The sequence below is a fragment of the Talaromyces amestolkiae genome (genome assembly GCF_001896365.1).
Source record: "Talaromyces amestolkiae strain CIB chromosome Unknown scaffold7.1, whole genome shotgun sequence".
In the NCBI taxonomy this organism is placed as follows: Eukaryota; Fungi; Ascomycota; class Eurotiomycetes; order Eurotiales; family Trichocomaceae; genus Talaromyces; species Talaromyces amestolkiae.
Genome location: NW_024468043.1, coordinates 421,710 through 442,389, shown reverse-complemented (window position 1 = coordinate 442,389; position 20,680 = coordinate 421,710). Strand labels below are relative to the sequence as shown.

General features: G+C 46.7%; 8 protein-coding genes across 8 annotated transcripts; 6 read left to right on the top strand and 2 right to left on the bottom strand.

Annotated features, from left to right (window-relative positions):
* Nucleotides 1-748: 748 nt before the first annotated feature.
* BHQ10_004201 (uncharacterized protein) lies at nucleotides 749-2,017 on the top strand (the record flags this gene model as incomplete). Its single annotated transcript, XM_040876542.1, has 1 exon — nucleotides 749-2,017. The coding sequence occupies one exon, from the start codon at nucleotides 749-751 to the stop codon at nucleotides 2,015-2,017; it is 1,269 nt and encodes a 422-aa protein (XP_040732705.1).
* A 1,822-nt stretch (nucleotides 2,018-3,839) lies between these two features.
* On the top strand, nucleotides 3,840-4,109 carry BHQ10_004200 (uncharacterized protein; the record flags this gene model as incomplete). The annotated part of the gene is made up of 1 exon (XM_040876541.1): nucleotides 3,840-4,109. The coding sequence occupies one exon, from the start codon at nucleotides 3,840-3,842 to the stop codon at nucleotides 4,107-4,109; it is 270 nt and encodes an 89-aa protein (XP_040732704.1).
* A 2,819-nt stretch (nucleotides 4,110-6,928) lies between these two features.
* Nucleotides 6,929-9,009, top strand: BHQ10_004199 (uncharacterized protein; the record flags this gene model as incomplete). The annotated part of the gene is made up of 2 exons (XM_040876538.1): nucleotides 6,929-7,835; nucleotides 7,892-9,009. 2 exons carry the CDS (start codon nucleotides 6,929-6,931, stop codon nucleotides 9,007-9,009), a joined length of 2,025 nt encoding a protein of 674 aa, XP_040732703.1.
* A 274-nt stretch (nucleotides 9,010-9,283) lies between these two features.
* BHQ10_004198 (uncharacterized protein) lies at nucleotides 9,284-11,150 on the bottom strand (the record flags this gene model as incomplete). The annotated part of the gene is made up of 6 exons (XM_040876537.1): nucleotides 9,284-9,538; nucleotides 9,598-10,173; nucleotides 10,231-10,292; nucleotides 10,351-10,745; nucleotides 10,803-11,079; nucleotides 11,138-11,150. The coding sequence occupies 6 exons, from the start codon at nucleotides 11,148-11,150 to the stop codon at nucleotides 9,284-9,286; spliced, it is 1,578 nt and encodes a 525-aa protein (XP_040732702.1).
* Nucleotides 11,151-12,180: 1,030 nt separating this feature from the next.
* On the top strand, nucleotides 12,181-13,764 carry BHQ10_004197 (uncharacterized protein; the record flags this gene model as incomplete). Its single annotated transcript, XM_040876536.1, has 6 exons — nucleotides 12,181-12,287; nucleotides 12,365-12,483; nucleotides 12,552-13,227; nucleotides 13,283-13,475; nucleotides 13,531-13,621; nucleotides 13,676-13,764. 6 exons carry the CDS (start codon nucleotides 12,181-12,183, stop codon nucleotides 13,762-13,764), a joined length of 1,275 nt encoding a protein of 424 aa, XP_040732701.1.
* A 234-nt stretch (nucleotides 13,765-13,998) lies between these two features.
* Nucleotides 13,999-15,678, bottom strand: BHQ10_004196 (uncharacterized protein; the record flags this gene model as incomplete). Its single annotated transcript, XM_040876535.1, has 1 exon — nucleotides 13,999-15,678. One exon carries the CDS (start codon nucleotides 15,676-15,678, stop codon nucleotides 13,999-14,001), a length of 1,680 nt encoding a protein of 559 aa, XP_040732700.1.
* Nucleotides 15,679-16,348: 670 nt separating this feature from the next.
* On the top strand, nucleotides 16,349-17,708 carry BHQ10_004195 (uncharacterized protein; the record flags this gene model as incomplete). The annotated part of the gene is made up of 2 exons (XM_040876534.1): nucleotides 16,349-17,086; nucleotides 17,139-17,708. The coding sequence occupies 2 exons, from the start codon at nucleotides 16,349-16,351 to the stop codon at nucleotides 17,706-17,708; spliced, it is 1,308 nt and encodes a 435-aa protein (XP_040732699.1).
* A 1,101-nt stretch (nucleotides 17,709-18,809) lies between these two features.
* On the top strand, nucleotides 18,810-20,627 carry BHQ10_004194 (uncharacterized protein; the record flags this gene model as incomplete). The annotated part of the gene is made up of 4 exons (XM_040876533.1): nucleotides 18,810-18,861; nucleotides 18,921-19,063; nucleotides 19,118-19,967; nucleotides 20,020-20,627. The coding sequence occupies 4 exons, from the start codon at nucleotides 18,810-18,812 to the stop codon at nucleotides 20,625-20,627; spliced, it is 1,653 nt and encodes a 550-aa protein (XP_040732698.1).
* Nucleotides 20,628-20,680: the final 53 nt, after the last annotated feature.

Here is a 20,680-nt window from a genome sequence, read left to right as displayed (position 1 = left end):
AAATGCCAGGCCCTAAACCCCGTTGTATTCTCGAAAAACATCCTACTCATAGACTCCCGACACAGTACGATATGCTCATTCACCCAGCCTTATATTTGTAAATGCGACTAAGCATCTGTCTAGAGATACTAAGTCGTTCCTCAGCTCTTAAAAATGAAAACCGATCTAAATAACGCACTTATGCGTCTGAAACTGTGTTTTCAAGAGAAATCAGGTATAGTCAGCTTTCGGCAGTGTTGTCATCAGGTAGCACAATTGATATAACTCGGAAGAGATACTTATTTACAGTGCTAGCGGAGATTGAAGGACGCGAGTTACGATATTTGAAAGTAATGCTTGGTTACCTATATTAGCTATAGTTACCGGCGATCCTTTACCCCTCATGCATCGTTAGTTCCTCAATTATGTGAGGTGGAAAATTATGCATAAAGCAACCATTTACTGTGGAGGTTGACCTCTGTGTCCCAAGCCAAAGGTCACACTGGAGACTTCTAAGCATATACCCGGAAAGATCGCGGAGTTTCGGCCTGCATAAATCAGGCTCTTAATATGGTAAGAAGATTGATCGCCCATCGAAAGATTCCGCCCGTCCGCTCACTCAACGTCAAATCAAGACTAACAGATCGTGAAGATTTTGATATTTCCCGAATTAGTCGGGTAATTGTAAGACCCCCTTACCCAGTCTGGCTGCTTTCAAAGGTTAAATACCATTGAATTCTCACCCTGCGTTGAAGCATTTTTGCAAGATATGCTCTCCACGAACTTGACCATGAAGCGATACCTAACTATCCTCAGTCTCGCAGGCGCAGTCACTGCCCAAGTTTCTGCATGGGGCCAATGCGGCGGCATAGACTATACCGGGACAACCACATGTGCTTCTGGATACTCGTGCGTGTTTGTCAATGATTGGTACTCCCAGTGCCAACCTGGCAGTGGAACAGCATCTTCATCAGTCTCAACTGTAACCTCAACTTCGAAGCCAACTTCTACCGGGACCCCAGCTGCGATCCGATACCTCGGCCGAGTCAACCCAGCTACCAACGAGTTGACATGGCCAGGAACTGGGTTGTCTTTTAAGTTTTTGGGCGTTTCAGCTGTCATAGAATTCGAAGAAGTCAACGGTACCAACAGCGTTGACTTGATCATCGACGGTGGCGAGCCGACAGTCATTTCAAATGTCAACGAAACCTCCATCTCCACGCCTAACGGGCTAGCCCAAGGCAGTCATACCGTAGAATTGCGCAAACGTTCCGAGGCCCTCTTTGGTTCTTTGTTTGTTGGTAACGTCACCACAGATGGTACATCTAGCGTCGAATCGATCCCGGCGCGTAAGATTGAGTTTATCGGGGATTCGATTACCGTTGGCTACGGATTGGATGGCACTTACCCATGCACGAATACTGCCGCTCTTGAAGATAACCCTAAGACATACGCTGCATTGGCAGCCAATGCGCTAAGTGCAGACTACAGTGTTGTGGCTTGGAGTGGAATAGGKCTTACACGAAACTACGTCTCCACGACAGTTGATACCAGCCCTATCATGCCAGAGCGCTATACCCGATACGGCGCCAATGATGCTGATAACAGCTACACTTTCCCCTCAGACTGGATACCTGACGCCGTCGTCATTAATCTCGGCACCAACGACTTCGGCTACTTAGCGTACAATGCGGCCGGACAGGCGTACGATGCCCGTGCTCCCTTGAACGCTACCACGTACACAGACGCCATGGTCAGCTTTGTCCAAAGCATTCAGAAGCACTACACAAAAGCTCAATTTTTCTTAATGACCTCTCCGATGCTTAGTGACTCATTCCCCACGACACAAGATGCTCAGCATACCACCATGTCGAATGCTCTGCAAAACGCCATTTCACAAATCGGAGCAAATGCTCATCTTGTTGACTGGCCAACTCAAGGCTCCGCCGTTGGTTGTGACTATCATCCCAACGCAGCCACACATGCAGCTGAGGCGACAGTCTTGGCTTCGGCTATAAGAACTGTACTTGGTTGGTAACACGTCGGGTTTGCCATTCGAGTTTAAGATGGTTTCAAAGTGCTATGTACATATATATGAGGTTTCGCGCTGTAACCATCATGCATGAATTGAATCACGAGTAAGAGAATGCAAAAGAAAATTAACAATGCAGGAGTATCATCAATGACATATCAGCCAAATCAAGTCCTAGCATAGCGTCGAAAATTTGGGCTCTTTAAAGTACTCGGCAACAGTGACCATAAATTTTGTACATAGCCCGTGACGTTTAGTTACATACCGATGATGTATAAACCAAGTATATTCCGAATGATGGTCAACGCGGTGGTTTTCGTGACTATTCAATTCTTCTTCTAGACACCTGATTACTTCGGACGGCGAGCACTGCTGATGTTCGGAACCGGTGTAATATTTGCTTCATTCTTCATCATATTATGGCTGGKGKAGGCGGCAAAGATGGATCTATCATCTCATCTGCCAAGCAACAACTGCGTATCGCAATGCTCCTCATCTGGGTGATGTTATATTCCAGCACTGTGTCAAACCTGACATGGGTCACCATGAGAGAGATCCCCACGACAAGGCTCAAAAAAAGAACCGGGGGGGTTCCATTTGGCCTACAATGCGTCTTATATATAGTAATCATCATATTCAGCCCATACGTGCAAAGCGAAGAGTATACCTAATGGTGCGTATGTGTTGGTTTCTTCTTTGGCTCGTCCTCATTCATTGCATTTTGGCTTGTATATTTCTACTATTCGAGCTCAAGGCGTCTGTATCTGAATTTAGCAAGATCACACGCGGGCAGACCAGTCTCTTACAAGGTGTATCAGATGTGTGAGCTGCTGGGATTATAGCTGATACTAAGAAGAGGATTGCTATAACAATCACGGAAAAGAACAAGGAGGTTGTGACTGTATAGTCATAGCTAATTAAACTGATCATATCAAAAACAAGAACCTAAAGAAGTGTAATATACCTATTTATAGTTTACATTCTGAATGAGTCTAATTTTGGTGGTCAATCATTATGTAGCAAAAATCCTTCGATGGACGCAACCTTGAGATGTATGGCCTTGTTTCGACTATCAATCATATGACCAAAAACCACAATTTGGTTAACTTTAGCCCTAAGTTGGGCTTGACATGAATTAATATTTAACTAGATGCGATACGATCACAGACTCTAGTAACAGAACTGAGTGATGAAAATATGTACATGAATCGAAAAACAACAGTAATTAATGTAATATTGATTGACGCCTGAGATAGAGTGCGAAAAAAGCAATGGGCTAATATGTTCTGACTTGAATCCTTTTGAATTCCAACGTGCAGATCCAGACATGGAAAATTCAACAATCGAGACATTTGAGTATGTATACGTAATCGGTCCTTAAAGTCGTGCTCGTCAAAGATATTGTGGTAAACAATCAGAGCTTGTTGATACCTTTTATCTTTGTTGATTATGATATGCAGCATCCGGAAAAGATCCTTGAACCTCATATAACGGGGTGTTTGTCTCCAACTCGTGCTGAGTTTCGCTGGGGGACTGAGGGTGACTCGGTGGGGGCACGTATTGAGCTGTTGAAGGCGGATATTGTGATGATATGGTGGAATATCGAGTTTCTGGAGAAGTAGGGTATTGTGTGGGCGAGGTCGACGAATATTGGCTTGGTGGAGGCACATACTGAGCTTCACCAGGTTTCTGGGTATACTGAGGCGGCGCTTGGGTCATAGGCGGGGCTAGCGGTGCTGGTTGTGGTTCTGAAGTTTGCTTACGACGACGGCCGAAGAAGAAACCGAGTGCGATAGCGATGGCAAGAACGGCTACAACACCGACAGCTATGCCAGCAATTGCTCCTCCAGAGAGGCCTGAGCTGGATGAGCTGGCAGCGGCCGAAGTTGTGGCACTGGCACTAACAGCCAGTGCTGTTGTTGCGCTAGTAGTAGTCGTTGTTGATGAAGATGAGGTTGAAAGTGTGCTGCTGCCTGATGTTATTGTTGAAGATGTTGCTGATACGGAGGATGCATCGGCGGTCGCTGGCGCGGTTGCAATAGTGCCTGTTACAGTGGTTGTTGCTAACAAAGCACATGTGCCATCAGCTGCGCAATAGTATCCGGCATCACAGTAGTATTCATCAGAGCAGCACTGGCCGCCGTCAGGATAGCAATGGCTGACACCACAGCAATTCCACCCGGACGGACAGGTACCCGATGCACAGCACGTTCCTCCAGGAGCTGCACACCAACTGCTAGTCACGCAGCATGTCTCTCCAGATGGGCAACACTCTCCGGGTTTGTTGGAACATGAGACCCAGGATGAGTTGGTGCACGTTGATTGTCTTGCTATCAGATTGATGCCATCAAATCTAGCTGATAGATCGTATGGCAAAGTACCTGTGTTGTTTGCAAATGCAATTTTCCGCGGCACGGAGGACGGTAGGTCTGTCATGATCGAAACGAACTTCTTTGGCTTGCCTTACTTTCTTTCCTTTACAAGACCTAGATTGAGGGCAAAAACAAGATGAATAAGCTTTGACAAGAGCTGCGAGAGTCTCAGAATTCGAAAATCCGAGAACGTTCAACAAGATTCCCCTGGAATGCGACCGTCACTACTTATTTATCAGAGTCGCTTAACAAAGCCATGGGTCCTCCTATTTCCAAATTTCCAATCAGCTCGCGAACTATCCGAGTTCCAACTGCCTTTGACATGGGGCTTGGGGCTGATTGTTTAACATAACTCGTTAGGGTTGAATTGTGATTTTAGCCTCGTGATTCTATTTGTCACAGGTAATCGGAGTACGGCTTCGATTCGCGAGATCGAGCCGTCTACGACCAGACTAGGTAATTTTGTAATGAGTCTAGCGATTAGCTTGAGGCTTGTGCCTAAGATGTTGGAGCACTGACTTCGTATTAGATGTGAACGGTAAAATTGCTGGAACGATAAACCTAATTGATGGACTGGCAACTTGGCGGACTCTCTCACTTACCGACACAGCCACAGGGCCATGGCTGCGCTACAATGCTCATAAATCATATCGAGCGTAGGAAACCGTGCATGGCAGCAAGGACAGCGCCTCATCTTATTTGCATGGCGGTCAATTGAAAGCTTGCTTCATTGGGCTCTTGAACCCAAATTTCCASGAGCCGTAAAGGTAACAATTTGCCAAGAGCGTTTATACGAGTTGCAAGTGGGCCGCGTGCTCAATTATGACTGGAGCGTAGTTTTTGATTCAGAAGCGGTTTGTAGCCTTTGTACTCGGTCCTCGATTCATATTTCTTTTGTTAGGCGCATGATTCTATCGCATATACATGCTCTAAATACTTTCTAAGAGCACGTTCGCAAATATCTTACGAGGACATCCCAATGTCGGTTACTCTAGCATTGCTGTACCCGGAGTTCGCTGTGTTTGACTTTGACACGGATTCAGCACAGACGAAAACCTATTGAAGTCCATTGGAGCCTCCAAAGTCCAAACATGCTCGATGAATCACACGTGCGCTAGCTCCATTTGGACATAATACGCGATTGAGCCGCTCGATCTACATCAGAACGAACCCCATCGCAGCAATATCTTTTTTTAATATGCATTCTTTCATCCTGGAGAAATGCAGAAATGACAACGCCGTTGAACTGTTCTAATCCGAACTTGCTGGCTTAAAGAAATCAAAAACTCTGGCGGAATGAAGGCACCCTATACATGGCTGACCCATGCTGTCGGGAAATAAAGCCGTGAGGCTCAAGCTAGATCCGCGATCTCTGCCGCCAAAACAAAGAGCATTAATATGATCATTAAGAGAACAACTGGGCTAAACAATCCACTGTATTTCAAGATCTAATAATCATAAATCTCAGGCGTATTCATATTGGGCACATATAGTGACATACTAATTCGGGACTGGTTTATACTTATTACTATGAAGATGCGGATTTAGACGACCGAAATGTATTACTTTATGCCCTTCGTGTTTTATGATTTTTCAAGGGGCCATGATACTTTAGTAATGGAGATTATTTCCAAGCGCAGAGAGAGGTGAGCCACAGTAAAATGCGTAAGGGCACTTGGAGCGCCTCGGAGAGGCAGTAGCCCTAAATAATATTCTATATCCTTGTTATCATTCTCAATACAAAATCAAAACTAACGATTCGAATCCGTTGCAATTTGAATTTCATATTTATTGTTTATAAACATATGACTTCAAAGTCTTTTTGGGATGGGCGCGTATGGCAGAATTGAGGATCTGTCAAACTCTCCTCGCATGGTTACTACGCGAGTTGATTACGTACATTCACTCAGTCTTACACCGCACGACATTTTGCTTCCCAAACGGTATCCAAATTTTCCTTTCGTCTTAAAAGTCTTTAGACATTTATTGATGATATGATGACCATTCCCACTGCTCACGCGGAACTCCACAACCTGCAAAGAGTAGCAAGCTGCCTATTCGGGAAGCTGCCGTATTAGGGAATTTCCCGGCGGACAACCATGCCATCCTCTAACGTGGCCGGCTAATCATCCATCCTGCCAATTATCTCGCTGGCAGGGAGAAAATTAGCCTAAATAACACCAATAACACCAATAACATGACAATAATCGATCATGAATGACGATCAGTCACCCACAGCTGGCTGTGTAACACATAAAAATCTCCTAATCAGCAGATACGTATAACAACGCACATCTCCACGTATAACGTGGAGAGCGAGGTGGGTATCGCCAAAGGACAAAGTGAGAATCGAATGTTGACCCCGCAGCTCTGTGACACTGTATATAACGGCGTGTTTCTAACTTGAGCTCAGATGTCTTGCTGTTTGAAATGTTCGCTTCTAAATGGACAGGTGCGACATTTAGAACGCCATTTAAGTAAATCTATTTGATAGCAGTACAGAGATCAAGACAGGGTTAAATCACTCCCCAACTATCGGTTCAAGATGCTCTCACACGATACTCAGAAAAACCGCCTCGTTTACCAATATGACTTTGAAAAGGTCTTCATCGAGCCATGGGGCCCCAACGCGCTCCGGGTCCGCGCAACTCATCAACATTCACTCCCATCAAACCAAGATTGGGCTTTAATCTCCTCCCCAGACCTGACTTCGATCAAAGCAACAATTAAGATCGAACCCGATTCGGTCGGTGGAACAATTACAAATGGCAAAATAACGGCCAACATTTCTCCACGCGGCAAGATTATCATCAAAAACACCGAAACCGGTCAATTGCTTCTGGAAGAGTACATGCGCAATCGTAACGATCAGTTAGATCCCAAATGCTCTGCCCTACTCGTCGAAGCACGCGAGTTCAAGCCACATGCCGGTCGTGATGATTATCACCTGACCATGCGACTCGAAAGCATCGATCGTAACGAAAAGATTTACGGCATGGGTCAGTACCAGCAACCATACCTCGACTTGAAGGGGCTGGACTTAGAACTGGCTCAGCGCAATTCGCAAGCCTCTGTACCATTTGCCGTATCGTCGCTTGGATACGGCTTCTTGTGGAATAATCCTGGTATTGGTCGTGCAGTTCTTGGTAAAAATGTTATGTCGTTCGAGGCATATTCCACGCGAGTCCTGGATTACTGGATTGTCGCTGGCGATTCACCCAAGGAGATCGTCGAGGCATATGCGGATGCTACTGGAAAAGTTCCAATGATGCCTGAATATGGGCTCGGATTTTGGCAGTGCAAGTTGCGATATCAGACTCAAGAGGAGCTGTTGAGTGTTGCGAGAGAATATCGAAAGCGGAAATTACCAATTGATTTAATTGTGATTGATTTCTTCCATTGGCCACTACAGGGAGAATGGAAGTTTGATCCTGTCTATTGGCCTGATCCTGGTAACTTCCCATTCTCGTCTTCACCTCGTATCAAGGTTTGCGCTAATGATGCACAGATGCAATGATTAAAGAACTCAACGACCTGAAGATTGAGTTAATGGTCTCCATTTGGCCCACGGTCGATATCAGATCCGAAAATTACGAAGAAATGCTTGAAAAGGGCTATCTCATACGTATGGACCGCGGTATCCGTACAGCCATGAACTTCCAAGGCGAGACCGTTCACTTCGACGCCACCAACCCCGACTCTAGGAAATACGTCTGGGAAAAGGCGCGGAAAAACTATTATTCCAAGGGAATCAAGGTCTTCTGGCTTGATGAAGCGGAGCCGGAGTACTCAGCCTACGACTTTGATAATTACAGATATCATCTTGGCTCGAATGTTACCATTGGTAACATCTACCCGCGAGAATATGCAAGAGCATTCTACGAAGGTCAGACAGAAGCCGGACAGGAAAATATTGTCAACCTCCTTCGTTGCGCCTGGGCCGGGTCTCAGAAGTACGGCGCCCTCGTCTGGAGCGGCGATATCGCTTCCAGCTGGGAATCGCTTCGCTGCCAATTAGCGGCGGGACTCAACATGGGCATGGCGGGTATACCATGGTGGACAACGGATATCGGTGGGTTTCACGGTGGAGATCCTACAAAAGACTCGTTTCGAGAGTTGCTGGTGCGTTGGTTTCAATGGGGTGCCTTTTGTCCTGTCATGAGACTTCATGGAGATCGCGAACCAAAACAGCCTCAACATGGCACGACGGGTGGCGCGACCTGTTTGTCCGGTGCGGAAAATGAGGTTTGGTCTTATGGGGAAGAAGTTTATGTCATATGCGAAAAGTATCTGAGTATTCGTGAACAATTGCGCGATTATACGAGGGCACTCATGAAGGAGGCCCATGAAAAGGGTACACCGGTTATTAGACCCTTGTTTATTGAGTTCCCGGAAGATAAGAACGCTTGGGCGATAGAGGATCAGTATCTGTATGGGTCCAAGTATCTTTGCGCACCAATATTGTATCCGGGGCAGAAGAAGCGATCTGTATATCTTCCTGAGGGAAATTGGACTTTCTTCAAGGATGGTTCAATTACCGGTGACCACGGTGAACACTTCTCTGGGCAGCAAACGGTTGAAGTCGATTGTCCGATTGAAATTATGCCTGTGTTTGTGCGAGATTAGACAAAAGTGGCGTTGCCAAATGGGGAGTAGTGATCACGATTTGAGACACAAGCAAAGGGTGATATAGGTTGGTTTAAAGATCTAATAATTAGGTAAACACAATGAAAACAGGCTATTTCGGCTATCATGTGAAAATACTTTCTGAAAGCATCACTCGAAATTGAGCCTCGATGCCCAATTCTATATTGAAGGACGAGCTATGTACATGATGCAACATTAAAGAGTACACACATGAAATCTAACAAGGGCTTCCCGAAATTAAACCATTTCCTGACTAGAATTCAACTTTGAACAACTTGCTATTGCGTATCCGCTCTCCATATTTGTAGAACAACAACGGGATAGGAGCCAATGCTAACGCAATGAATCCAAGCAAAGAATTGCCCCATCCTAAACCTAGAGTTTGATACATTTTTCCGCCGGCCAATGGCAGAAGTGCACCTAGAAGCGAGCGAAGCAGGGTATAAGCAGCCATGGCAGAGGCTGCGTATATCGTGTAGGCGTCGACGAGATAAGTTGATGTAGCCATCTGCATGTTAAAATTAGACAATGAAGAATGAATCCAGACAGAATAATGGAAGAACCTACAAAGGCAATGATCATTCCAATTCCAAGAAACGCAGTCCCTATAATCGGCAGTATCCAAGCATCCTTCTTCTCTGCCGTCCAACCATACCAGAACAGAGCCAACGGAATAAGCCAGGATCCGACAAACATTGGCGGTAATCGATATTCCGGCTTTGGCACTCCGCCATTAGAAGTAGTCAATCGTTGTTGCAGACGATCCGATATAGCGCCAAGTACGAACAGGCCGATAAATGAACCCACGCCGACGCCCAAATATGCTAGACCAACAGATCCCTGGGAGAAATTGTATTGAGTCTCAAAGACGTCTGTCATGGTGGTGAAAAGAAGATACAGATATCCGTAAATGACTGCGGTGTACAGCGACAATAAGAATACAATGGGCGATAGGAAGAGCATCTTTGTTGGACGGACTATGGAGAACAGAAACAGCTCTTTTGGGGATCTGCCGGTATCTAGCACTGAACGCAGATTGGGGTTTCCGGTCTCTTTTCTTAGTCTTTTAGCCTTGCGATCAAGAAGGACATAGGCGTAGGATTCGCGCAGTGAGAATAATGATGAGATGGTTACGGCACCGCCCTAATCGCGTAATATGATTAATTCTGCTCTGGTGTTGGTACTGAGATGTGTACTTACCGCTATTGCTAAGACCCAAAAAGTCCATCGCCAACCTTTTGCTTGAGTCAGATAGCCACCAGCTATAAAGTTTTAGTTTTATGCGATAGCTAATAATAGGTTTACGAGGTCGTTACTCACCAACAGGGCCGATAACAGGGCCTAATAACGGACCCATCGCCCATACAGCCATCACAGCACCTCGTTTGTTCTGCGGAATCATGTCTGCGAGCGAGCCAGCACCTAGAGTCAGTGGACAGCTACCAGCCACCCCTGCAAAGAATCGGAAAACAATCAAACTGCCCATTTCCGGGGCCACGGCGCAAGCCACGTTGAAGATGGTATAAAGTAAGTTGCAAATCGTATAGAGCGGTTGCCGTCCGTACATCTCAGAGAGTGGAGCGATTGCAAGAGGACCGAAACAGTAGCCGAGCAGATATACCGAAACAATAAATGCAGCGAGAGACTCATTGCTGGATCCAAAATCTCTCATCACATCTGGTACCCCCGGAGCGAACATTGAAGAACCTAGGGGACTAGGAGAGCTTTAGTATTCCGACGGGGTCGAAGAATGACAATTTATGGAAACGTACGTCAAAAATGTTATTAGTGCTATAGAGGTTGTCATCATGGCTTTCCTGCCCTTTGTCCAATTTAATGGATTTTCTGGATCATCGGGACCATCCCAATCTACCAGATTTGGGTCTCGAGGTTCCACTGCTTTTTCTTCGGCGTGATTCACTTTTTCGCTCGTTGACGAGCCGCGCTCAACGTCTTTGTTTAGATGTTCATTTTTATCTTGGATGTGCTCCAAATCTTTGTCTGTATCGAGGTCGTCGATTTTCTCGTCGGGAACATGATTTGGTACAACTTCAGCGGTATAATGTCAGTCGCAATGAACTGTCTTTCGAACTAAGAGGAAGCATACCGTTGGCAGCCATTATCATCATCAAAAGTTCCCGACGAACAATACCTCTATTTGGACCTCAACCGACTTTCCAGTAATCACCAGATGAAGCATGCGGGAAACATTCCTGATACTGAGCAGCCCGAATTTCGTCGTGAAGTCGCAAAGCCACAAATTAAAACTCAACTTCGCACTACTCTGCGTCGCAAAGTATTCCTTCTGCACGAAATTCATGCATTTTTCCGTAACAGTCAAGAAGAGGGGTTTCGCGGCGAAGCTCCCCTATTTACTGGGTTAGCAGCCACGCTAATACGAGGTAAACGACCCGAATGATGTTGAAGTGGAGACTACAACAGTCGCTAACACCATTTCTATGAATCCCCGCACAGTGCTCACATTAGCGCAAGTCAGGGAATCACGTTGTAGCATTTACTACGTAGTGTATGGGGTTTAGCAGCAACCGGCGTGAACCCCGGCCTAAGGCAGCCGGAAGACTTAGAAATTAGCACAGACAACACCCTGGTCAGGGCGACTGGTACGGACACGCTAGCTACTACAGAGACCAGTAAAATCGCGTATACGAGCTCGCTTGCGTGTTGGAGCTTGGAAATTTATTAAGGAGATAAATCGTCCTCTTACATAGTAGAATCTCGGATCTTGTCAGTTTTGCATCCGATCTAACCGGGTGTTCACGTGTCGTTACTAGTAGAATTAATCTGTGCGTACTGGTACTCTATGGTCTTATCGTTTATTGTCTGTTCAGCAGCTCATCTGATTCACGACCTAGCTAATAGAACTCAGCAATGTTCAGGAGATCTAATAGGGCAGTTAGGGTTAGGGCAGGGCTAGGATGTTTCCGTCATCGGCGCGGGGCAGTGACAGCAGCCAATGGGAGACGAGCTTCGGAACGCGGCGAACAATTTCGCATCCATTCTCGAGCATGACTCAATTATTTTCTCGATGACTCAACTTTCTCAGAGTCATTTAAACCTCAATTGAGCTCATATCAATGCTGAATTGACTATCAAATCTATTCCTTTGTTTCCAGATAGTGAAATCGCAATATGCAGAGATCAGACGTCGTTTACTTCGGCGCTGGCCCCGCGGGGTTGCCAACTGATGTGCTCGCCACGGCAGCAGCTGCGCTGCTCAATTATCAAGAGACCGGTCTGTGAGTTTTATTCTCCTTTCTGGCACGATAAGACTGGTTTTAATTGCTCAAATGCTAATGTTTGGTGTGGTTGACAGTGGTGTGGCCGAGCACAGCCATCGCAGTACGCTGGCGGCGGACATCGTGAACAACATGAAGGCCGATCTGGCCGATTTCCTCGAAATTCCCTCGACACACGACATTCTGATTATGCAAGGTACTTCACGGTCTCCGCATTATTCGCGCACTTCGGGCATGTACTTACAGCTTTTGTTCAATTGACAGGTGGAGGATCCGGACAATTCGACGCAACAGTCTACAACTCGGTATTGGTTTGGGTGGAAAACCAAAGACAAAAGATTGTTCAAGCGAATGCCGACATCAGCGAAGAGGAATTGATCAAACAGCTACAACAAAAGGTCCAATCAGACTTGCGACTCGACTACCTGGTTACCGGTTCATGGTCCCTAAAAGCCAACCAGGAAGCTGTCCGACTACTCGGACCAAGCCACGTCAATGTCGCGACAGACTCGAGAAAGATCAACGATGGAAAATTCGGAAAGATTGCAGACGAGTCGACCTGGAATCTTAGCGAAAAACCCGCCATGATTTATCTATGCGAAAACGAAACCGTTGACGGTGTCGAATGGCCCAGCTTCCCCAAGACTCTTGAGTCACGAGCATTTAATGACGAAACACTCGTCATCGGAGACTTTTCCTCAACCATCCTTTCACGACGAATTCCTTTTGATCACTTTTCCGTTGTCTACTTTGGTGCACAAAAAAACCTCGGTTTACCTGGTATCACTGTTGTCGTTATCAAGAAGAGCCTTCTCTCAACTTTGAGCCAAGGCAAACCCGAACTTACCAGGAAGGTTGGCCTACCGGTTCCTCCAACTATTCTGGACTATGCGGTTACAGCCAAAAATAACAGTCTTTATAACACATTAAGCATTTTTGAGTGAGTCCTCCTAGCGGCGGCTTCTTGGGGTATCAATACTGACATATATATACAGCGTCTTTGTTGCTGGTCAAGTGCTGAAAAAGCTTATTGCCACGTTCCCGGATAAAGTCCGTGGTCAAGAGGCACTTTCTGGAAAGAAAGCAGCTCTCATATATGATGTCCTTGATTCTTACCCGGACATATACAAAGTTGTACCCGATAAGAGCGTGCGCTCACGTATGAATATATGTTTCCGAGTTGCCAAGGTATGTTTAGGTATATCTTCATCCTGTGATTTATTTGTTAACTAAATTGAACTAGGGCGGAAATGTCGACGAAGCGGAAAAGGCATTCATTAATGGCGCTACAGAAAGAGGGCTGCTTGGCTTGAAGGGTCACAGAAGCGTTGGTGGTAAGTCAATCGATATTTTGTTTTTAAAGTCGCGGCCACTAACAAACATGTCAGGAATCCGCGTGTCCAATTACAACGTAATCGATGAAACTGGAGCCCAGAAACTTGCCACATTCCTGAAAGACTTTGCAACGAGCGCGTAAATCTGTCTCTGATTGCATTGACATCTGACGTATCTGACGAATATCACGTCAAGGAGGTCGAAAGTACGATATTATGGTATCACCAGAATCATTATTAGAACATGATTCCTTCGACGAACATATCTATTCATTTCCAATCACTTCACCAAAATCAGTCACCCACTGTGCTCTAATACCCCCTGCACTCATGCAAATAGCCAACCAAAAATAATAACTATACAAAATATTTATAAATTACTCAGAGAACGCACTAAACCTACTCATCGACTTCTCCGCCTCCACAAACTCTCTCTTCAAAACAGCCTCATGCTTCTCACTCCTTACCTTGATAACACATTCAAAGGGCCTAGGCCTAACATTAAACCCTTCCGTATACGCGAACGTATCATACTTCCTCGTCGACCCATCCTTCTCCGTAACAGGCAAAATGTCAAAACTCCACAACATCTTTGCGACGGCAATGAACAATGAATTTCGCGCCAGACCGGCTCCGGGACAGATGCGTCGGCCCCAGCCGAATGAGCTATGTCCATCACGGGATGGGTGCGGTTCTCCCTTTTCAAGTGGCGTTGAGGCGACGTATTCTTTGGGAAGATATGATAGTGAACTTGGAGGGATATTATTTGGCAAGAATCGTAGGGGGTTGAAATGATGCGGGTTGGGGTAGTAGCGAGGGTTGAGATTAATAGCCCATGAATTGGATAGAATGTTTGTCCCCTTGGGGATGTAGAATCCCTGGTAGATATCTGACTCTGAATTTGCGTGCGGAGTACCACCCAGGACTGCAACGGGACGGATACGCAGGATCTCTGAGCACATGGCGCTGATATATGGAAGAGATCTCTCATCTTCGAAAGTTGGCGAGCGATCTGATCCAATGACTGCATCGAGCTCGGCATGCGCTGCTTGTAAGGTAACGGGGTTCGTGATGAGCATCAGAATACCACTGCACAAAGTACTGGCCGTTGTATCACTGCCGGCACCAAACAGGGATGCAGGAATAAAAGAAAAGTCCCGTTCACTCAACATGCTGAATGACTCTGGGTCTTCCTCTTTTGCACGTAGGAGAATTTTCGTCAAAGATTCTGGAATTTCGGCTTTGGTCGACATCTCGTTCTGTACTTGGCGAACGAGGGACATGTTGACTGCTGCTTCGTGGCGGCCCTTTTCTTGGATTGCTTTCTTCCAGGGTGCCAACAGATTCGGTACATATTTCAAGACAGGCATACTTTCGACTAGGTATTTACCAGGCACATTAAGCGAGGCAGAGTACTGCATAAACTCCAACCGCTGACGAATAACCTCTGCATTCATCGAGTCAATCCGGTGACCATATGAGATGCTAAAAACCACACTAGACGTAAACCGATCAATCAACCCTTCATACGCCTTCGGATTCACAAAAAGTTGATGACAAAGCCTTGTCGCCTCCGCCTCCTGGATCGGCTTATACAATTTCAGTGCTGAAGGATTAAGCGCCTGATGCAGTAACTTGCGTCTCAGCTGCCATTCCCGGCCATACGGCTGCACCAAAATACTCGCATTTTCCCAATATAACTCCCCCATAACCACAAATCGTGGCCTGGAGCTGTACTTGTTACTTCTCTTTTCGAGCAAATCAACTGCCACATTGGGGTCGGAGATGATTATGGTAGGTCTCCGGCCCATCCAGAGAGTATAAATGGGTCCGTAGACTTTTGACCATTTTTCGAATTGGATCCAAGGCGACTTTTGGGGAATGGAGAGTCTGTTGCCGATGAAAGGTAAGGGACGCGGGCCTGGCGGCATGCGTAGGGTGAGAATGTAGTCATGGATTGCTACTCCCAGAAATATGGCGAGGAAGAGACTGGGGATGATGTATATGTACCATTCGTAAAGCACGTGCACGATGCCGGTGAAGTTAATGAGAGACATCGTGCCAGATCTTTTCGAAACAATCTGCTACACGATACAGAACTTCAGAGACACAGAGAGGCAGTAGACCACGACATGCTTATAGCTATAATCTATCTCTGAAGTGTCATTCTTTCTTGTTCGCTTGATTATCTATCGTCGGCAAGAAAGTCACAGCACAACTACCGAAAGGTCCTGAGTCAGTCGAAATGTTAGCCAAGTACCAGCGGTTCTATTCCCGGGCCCACGCATAGCAGGATGAAGGTCAGGATTTTTGGCCGAGATTTGGTCTCGGACTAAGATCGGTAGAAAATGAGATTTGTAATGAGATTGCGAGAAAAACGCGGTTGTCATTCCAGAGAAATTGGTGTCAGAATCTCCGCATCTCCACCTCCACACGCTAAGCTCTTTTTTCTTTCTTCGTGGGGAAGTTTTTTGTAAGTGACTGTTCTCTCCACATTTTGCAATGTCATCTAGGTCGGCAAGATACGTACCGGAAATACTATCTGGATGGAATTCCGACGCTCCGATAACAGCCAGTAGCACGGTATCGCATGGATCTGTCTTTGCCATGTGTTGGTTAATCGGTAGATAAAGACCATTACGACATCCATATACCACTTCTTCGTCTTATTTTCAAACATGATCCTGTTTGCATAAGCTCAAAAATTGACCGAGAAGAAAGCCCATCATGTCGTACCATCGCAACGCTCCAACAGGCATCAAGGTGCTCATCGTTGGCGCCGGATTCGCCGGTCTTACCGCAGCAATTGAATGCCACCGCAAAGGCCACGATGTAGTCGTCCTCGAATCATTCCCTCAACTCAAGATCCTAGGTGATATAATCTCCTTCGGACCGAACAGCGGTCGCATCTTTCAGAAATGGGAGGGCGTTGAAGAGCAGATGGATCCCTTGTGCCACAACACTGATCGTCTAAATTTTGTGACGTGGGATGGTGACTATCTCCTTGCTCAGCGCTGGGATGAAGAGGCCAGCTACGGGAAGAAATTCAATGGACACAGAGGCGAGATTCACGAGATTGTTTTCAATCACGCCAAAGCTCGAGGGATTGATATCCGCCTGGGACAGAGGGTGATTGATTACTTTGAGGATGACAAGGTAGCCGGTGTTCTGGCCCGGAATGTCGCAACCGGGGCCGAGGAGAGGTTTACAGCAGATGTTGTCTTCCCAGCAGACGGTGTGCGATCAGAGGGACGAAGAATTGTTTTGGGATACGAGGATAAGCCGATATCGTCCGGTTATGCAATCTTCCGATCATGGTTCGATTCTACAAAGTTGAATTCTCCGCTGACCGACCATTTATGGAAAAATGGAGATACGCATTGGGCTTGGATTGGGCCTGATGTACACTTTCTGGCAGCTTCCCTCAAGGGAGGTAAGGATTTCAGCTGGGTGTGCACGCATAAAGTAATTTCCCAGCTACACAATAGACAGCCAAACGGATTCTAACATAAACCAGGATGACGCAGATATTGAAGAATCTTGGTCCACCCCCGGCAAGATCGAAGACTGCCTCAAAGTCGTCGAAGGCTGGGACCCAGTCGTACAAGAGATCATCAAAGCGACACCAACAGACTACCTCGTCGACTGGAAGCTCATTTATCGCGACCCCCTACCTACATGGATCAGCCCCAAGCAACGCATTGCACTGATCGGCGACGCTGCGCACCCATTCCTCCCAACGTCCATCCAAGGCGCGTCACAGTCAATGGAAGACGGAGTCACACTTGCCGTTTGCCTTGAGAAATGTGGAAGTGCCGCAAACGTCCGCGAAGCACTACAAGCTTACGAGAAGATTCGCTATGAACGAGTACTCAAGGCGCAAAAGACCGGCGAGACGACCCGGGACAAATGGCACAAGGCTGATATAGACTATGTTAAAAAACATCCGGAAGTGGTCAAGTTGCAGCGGGAGCCTTGGTTGTTGAATTTTGACTCCGAGGAGCATGCCTACAATGTCTATGATGATGTTGTCGCGAAGCTTAGACAGGGGAATATGACGGGCGAGGAGAGCCAAGCGATGCTCTAATTTTTTGCCTATATTTTCGCCTACTCAGTACCATAGCTATAGAGATACCAAAAAATTCAACGAAATACTCAACAAGTTGAGTCGTCCTGGTCAATCTGGCTAGGGTTCTGATAGATTAGACTGTCGGGAGCTACAGAAATGCAACTACCGTGACCCTAGTTCCGTCCTATCTAACCAGTAGTTGGATAAGCACTTTTTCTTTACTGAAGCCACAGAACTGGAGTGTTTTGAAATCACTTCCAACAATTAAACATGGAATTGTATTATCAATAGCATACACAGTGACTCATAATTCGCAGCAATATTAACACTTCGGATGGATTCCCGGCGGTATGGTTTCCCCACGGCAAAACCAGCATCTCCACATGCTCCATTCTGGTCGTTCACTTGCAATAAAAAAAGTCTCCTCAGCCAACATTTCAGCGGGGCCCCGCGTAAACCCCCGACCCAATTACCCAAAATCGATGGCCAGCTGGGAAAACCCCCGGACAATTCACACAAGTCGCCGCCTCCAGCCAATCGAATCGTAAAAGGAAGAAAGATCCATTCGGGATTCGCGGTTGAGTTTGCTCTGTCCCAGGTCAGCCGACTCAATCACCGAAACTCTTTTGGTATGGTGCGTATGCAATGGTCTGAAGATTCGCCTATCATTTCCTGTGAAAACTCTACACAGGTAGTCAACGCTTGTCAAATTGCGATTTTAGCTTTTGGGAAGATGGCCGGGGAGTGTAGACTCCAGAACGTGGCGTCCAGCTTAATGTGCTCTCCGGGTCCGGCATATTTAAATCCCTTTAGAAAGACCGCACGAATAGGGCTTAGAGTCAAACCTTGGTTCAAATTTACTTTCACGGGGTTGCTGGAGTTTAGGCCTCCAGAGCTCTTTTTCGTCCTCCTGCATTTATTTTCCTTCCCCTTCCTACCGATTGAGCTGGGGAATCTGGGGAACGGGAACAACGTCTCCAGGTATCTATATATACCATCAAGAACTCCAGATTTTGAACTGCATCCCCAGAGATCATCATCTTTTGATTGACTTGTCAATTCTTGATATACTCTCTCTACGAACATCGAAGCATCAAGTGCCCAAGCAAAGCCGTCAAGATGCCTTTCGGAATATTGGAGTGCAAGAAGATGGAGCTGGTGCCGGGCACAGGTATGTTCTATCTCGCCAACGTTTTCTTGTTAGCCGGTATGGACTAATGATTTCAAAAGCTATCATGGGTGACAAGGATTCGAACGAAACACCACCAGAATACGCCCACATTCCGAAAGACCAATTGAAGCACGGAAAGGGTAGATTCGCTCATATCATTCTCGTGCCACAGCCGTCTGATGATCCCAATGATCCATTAAACGTAGGTTCATTATGAGATACAACCATGATAGTGGGAAAAAGCTTACAGGAATAGTGGCCTCAATGGCAAAAAGAACTCATCCTTCTCATCATCGGTCTCTCCGCCGGTGTCGTCGGTGCTTTTGGCCCTATGCTTTCACCCGGTTTCGTGGAAGTCGCAGCTGACTTGAACATCACCGTCGAGACACTGTCTCAAGCTACTGCCTGGCTCATTCTGACTTTGGGTCTCTGCGTCTTCCTCTTGAACCCCATTGCCAAAATCTACGGTAAACGTCCTGTCTACCTCCTTGCTAGTGTCGTCATGCTCGTTACCAGTTGCTGGGGTGCTGCGTCTAAAGATTATTCTTCTTTCTTGGCCAGTCGTGTTGTCTCTGCTATTGGTATGGCGCCGTATGAAATTCTGGTCTTGGCTACTATCAAGGACATCTACTACGTGCACGAGCGTGGTACACGTATCGCCGTCTGGAATTTGTTCTTGATGTGCGGTATCGCTGGTGGTGCCCTTATCTCTGGATACATCATTGAAAACCTTGGTTTCCGCTGGACCTTCTGGATCTGCGCCATCCTCTTCGGTGTCTTCTTGTTTGGCATTGTCTTCTTCGTGCCTGAGACCACATACAGACGCCCTCCTGGTCTGGTCGCTCAGCTTACAGCCAACGAGAAGACCACGGATTATTTGGAAGATAACGAAAAGGGAGCACCCGTCCAATTGGAGACCGCACAAAACACCGCCACCGAACTGGCTACAAAGCCTCGCATGTCATACCTCCAGAGTCTTCGTGTCTTCACTGGCAAATACAGTGATGCGCCTCCTCTCAAGATCTTCGCTCGTCCCTTCATCTTGTTCTTTTACCCTTCTGTGCTTTGGGGATTCCTCATCTACGGAACAACTCTCACATGGATTGGTACGTCTAGTCAATAGCGCATATTCCGGGCCGCAAAGCTAACACCTCCTAGTCGTCTTCTCCGTCGTCAACGGCGTCATCTTCGTCGAAGCCCCCTACAACTTCTCCGTCTCCCAAACCGGCCTCATCAGTCTCTCCCCCTTCATCCTCACACTCGTCGGCGAAGTCATCTCCGGCCCCATGAACGACTGGATCTGCGTCTACCTCACCAACAAAAACCGTGGTATTTACGAGCCCGAATTCCGTCTACCACTTATCCTCCTCACTGCCATCCTGGGCAGTGTCGGCTTCTTCGGTTTCGGCGCCACAATCCACTACCAAACCCACTGGTCTGGCCCCGTGCTCTGCTTCGGCTTCGCAAACATGGCTATGGCGTTTGCCTCCACTAGCGTTTTCGGGTACGTGGTTGACTGCTACCCGCGTCTCAGTGAGGAGATCTTCGTCTCGGTCAATGCTCGTAACTTCTTGACCTTTGGATTTACATATTTTGTGAATAATTGGTTGGAGAAGAATGGTATCTTGATTGTGTTTAGTGCTCTGGGTGGTATTTTCCTGTTTGTCTGTGCATTGACTATCCCTATGTGGATCTATGGAAAGAAGATCAGGAGCAAGATAGGACGCAATCAGTGGTTGCAGGACTTCATGACCGATGACGACTAATCTATAAGATGTCCAGTCAACTATGTATATATCTACGAAAGTCGTCTGCCAAT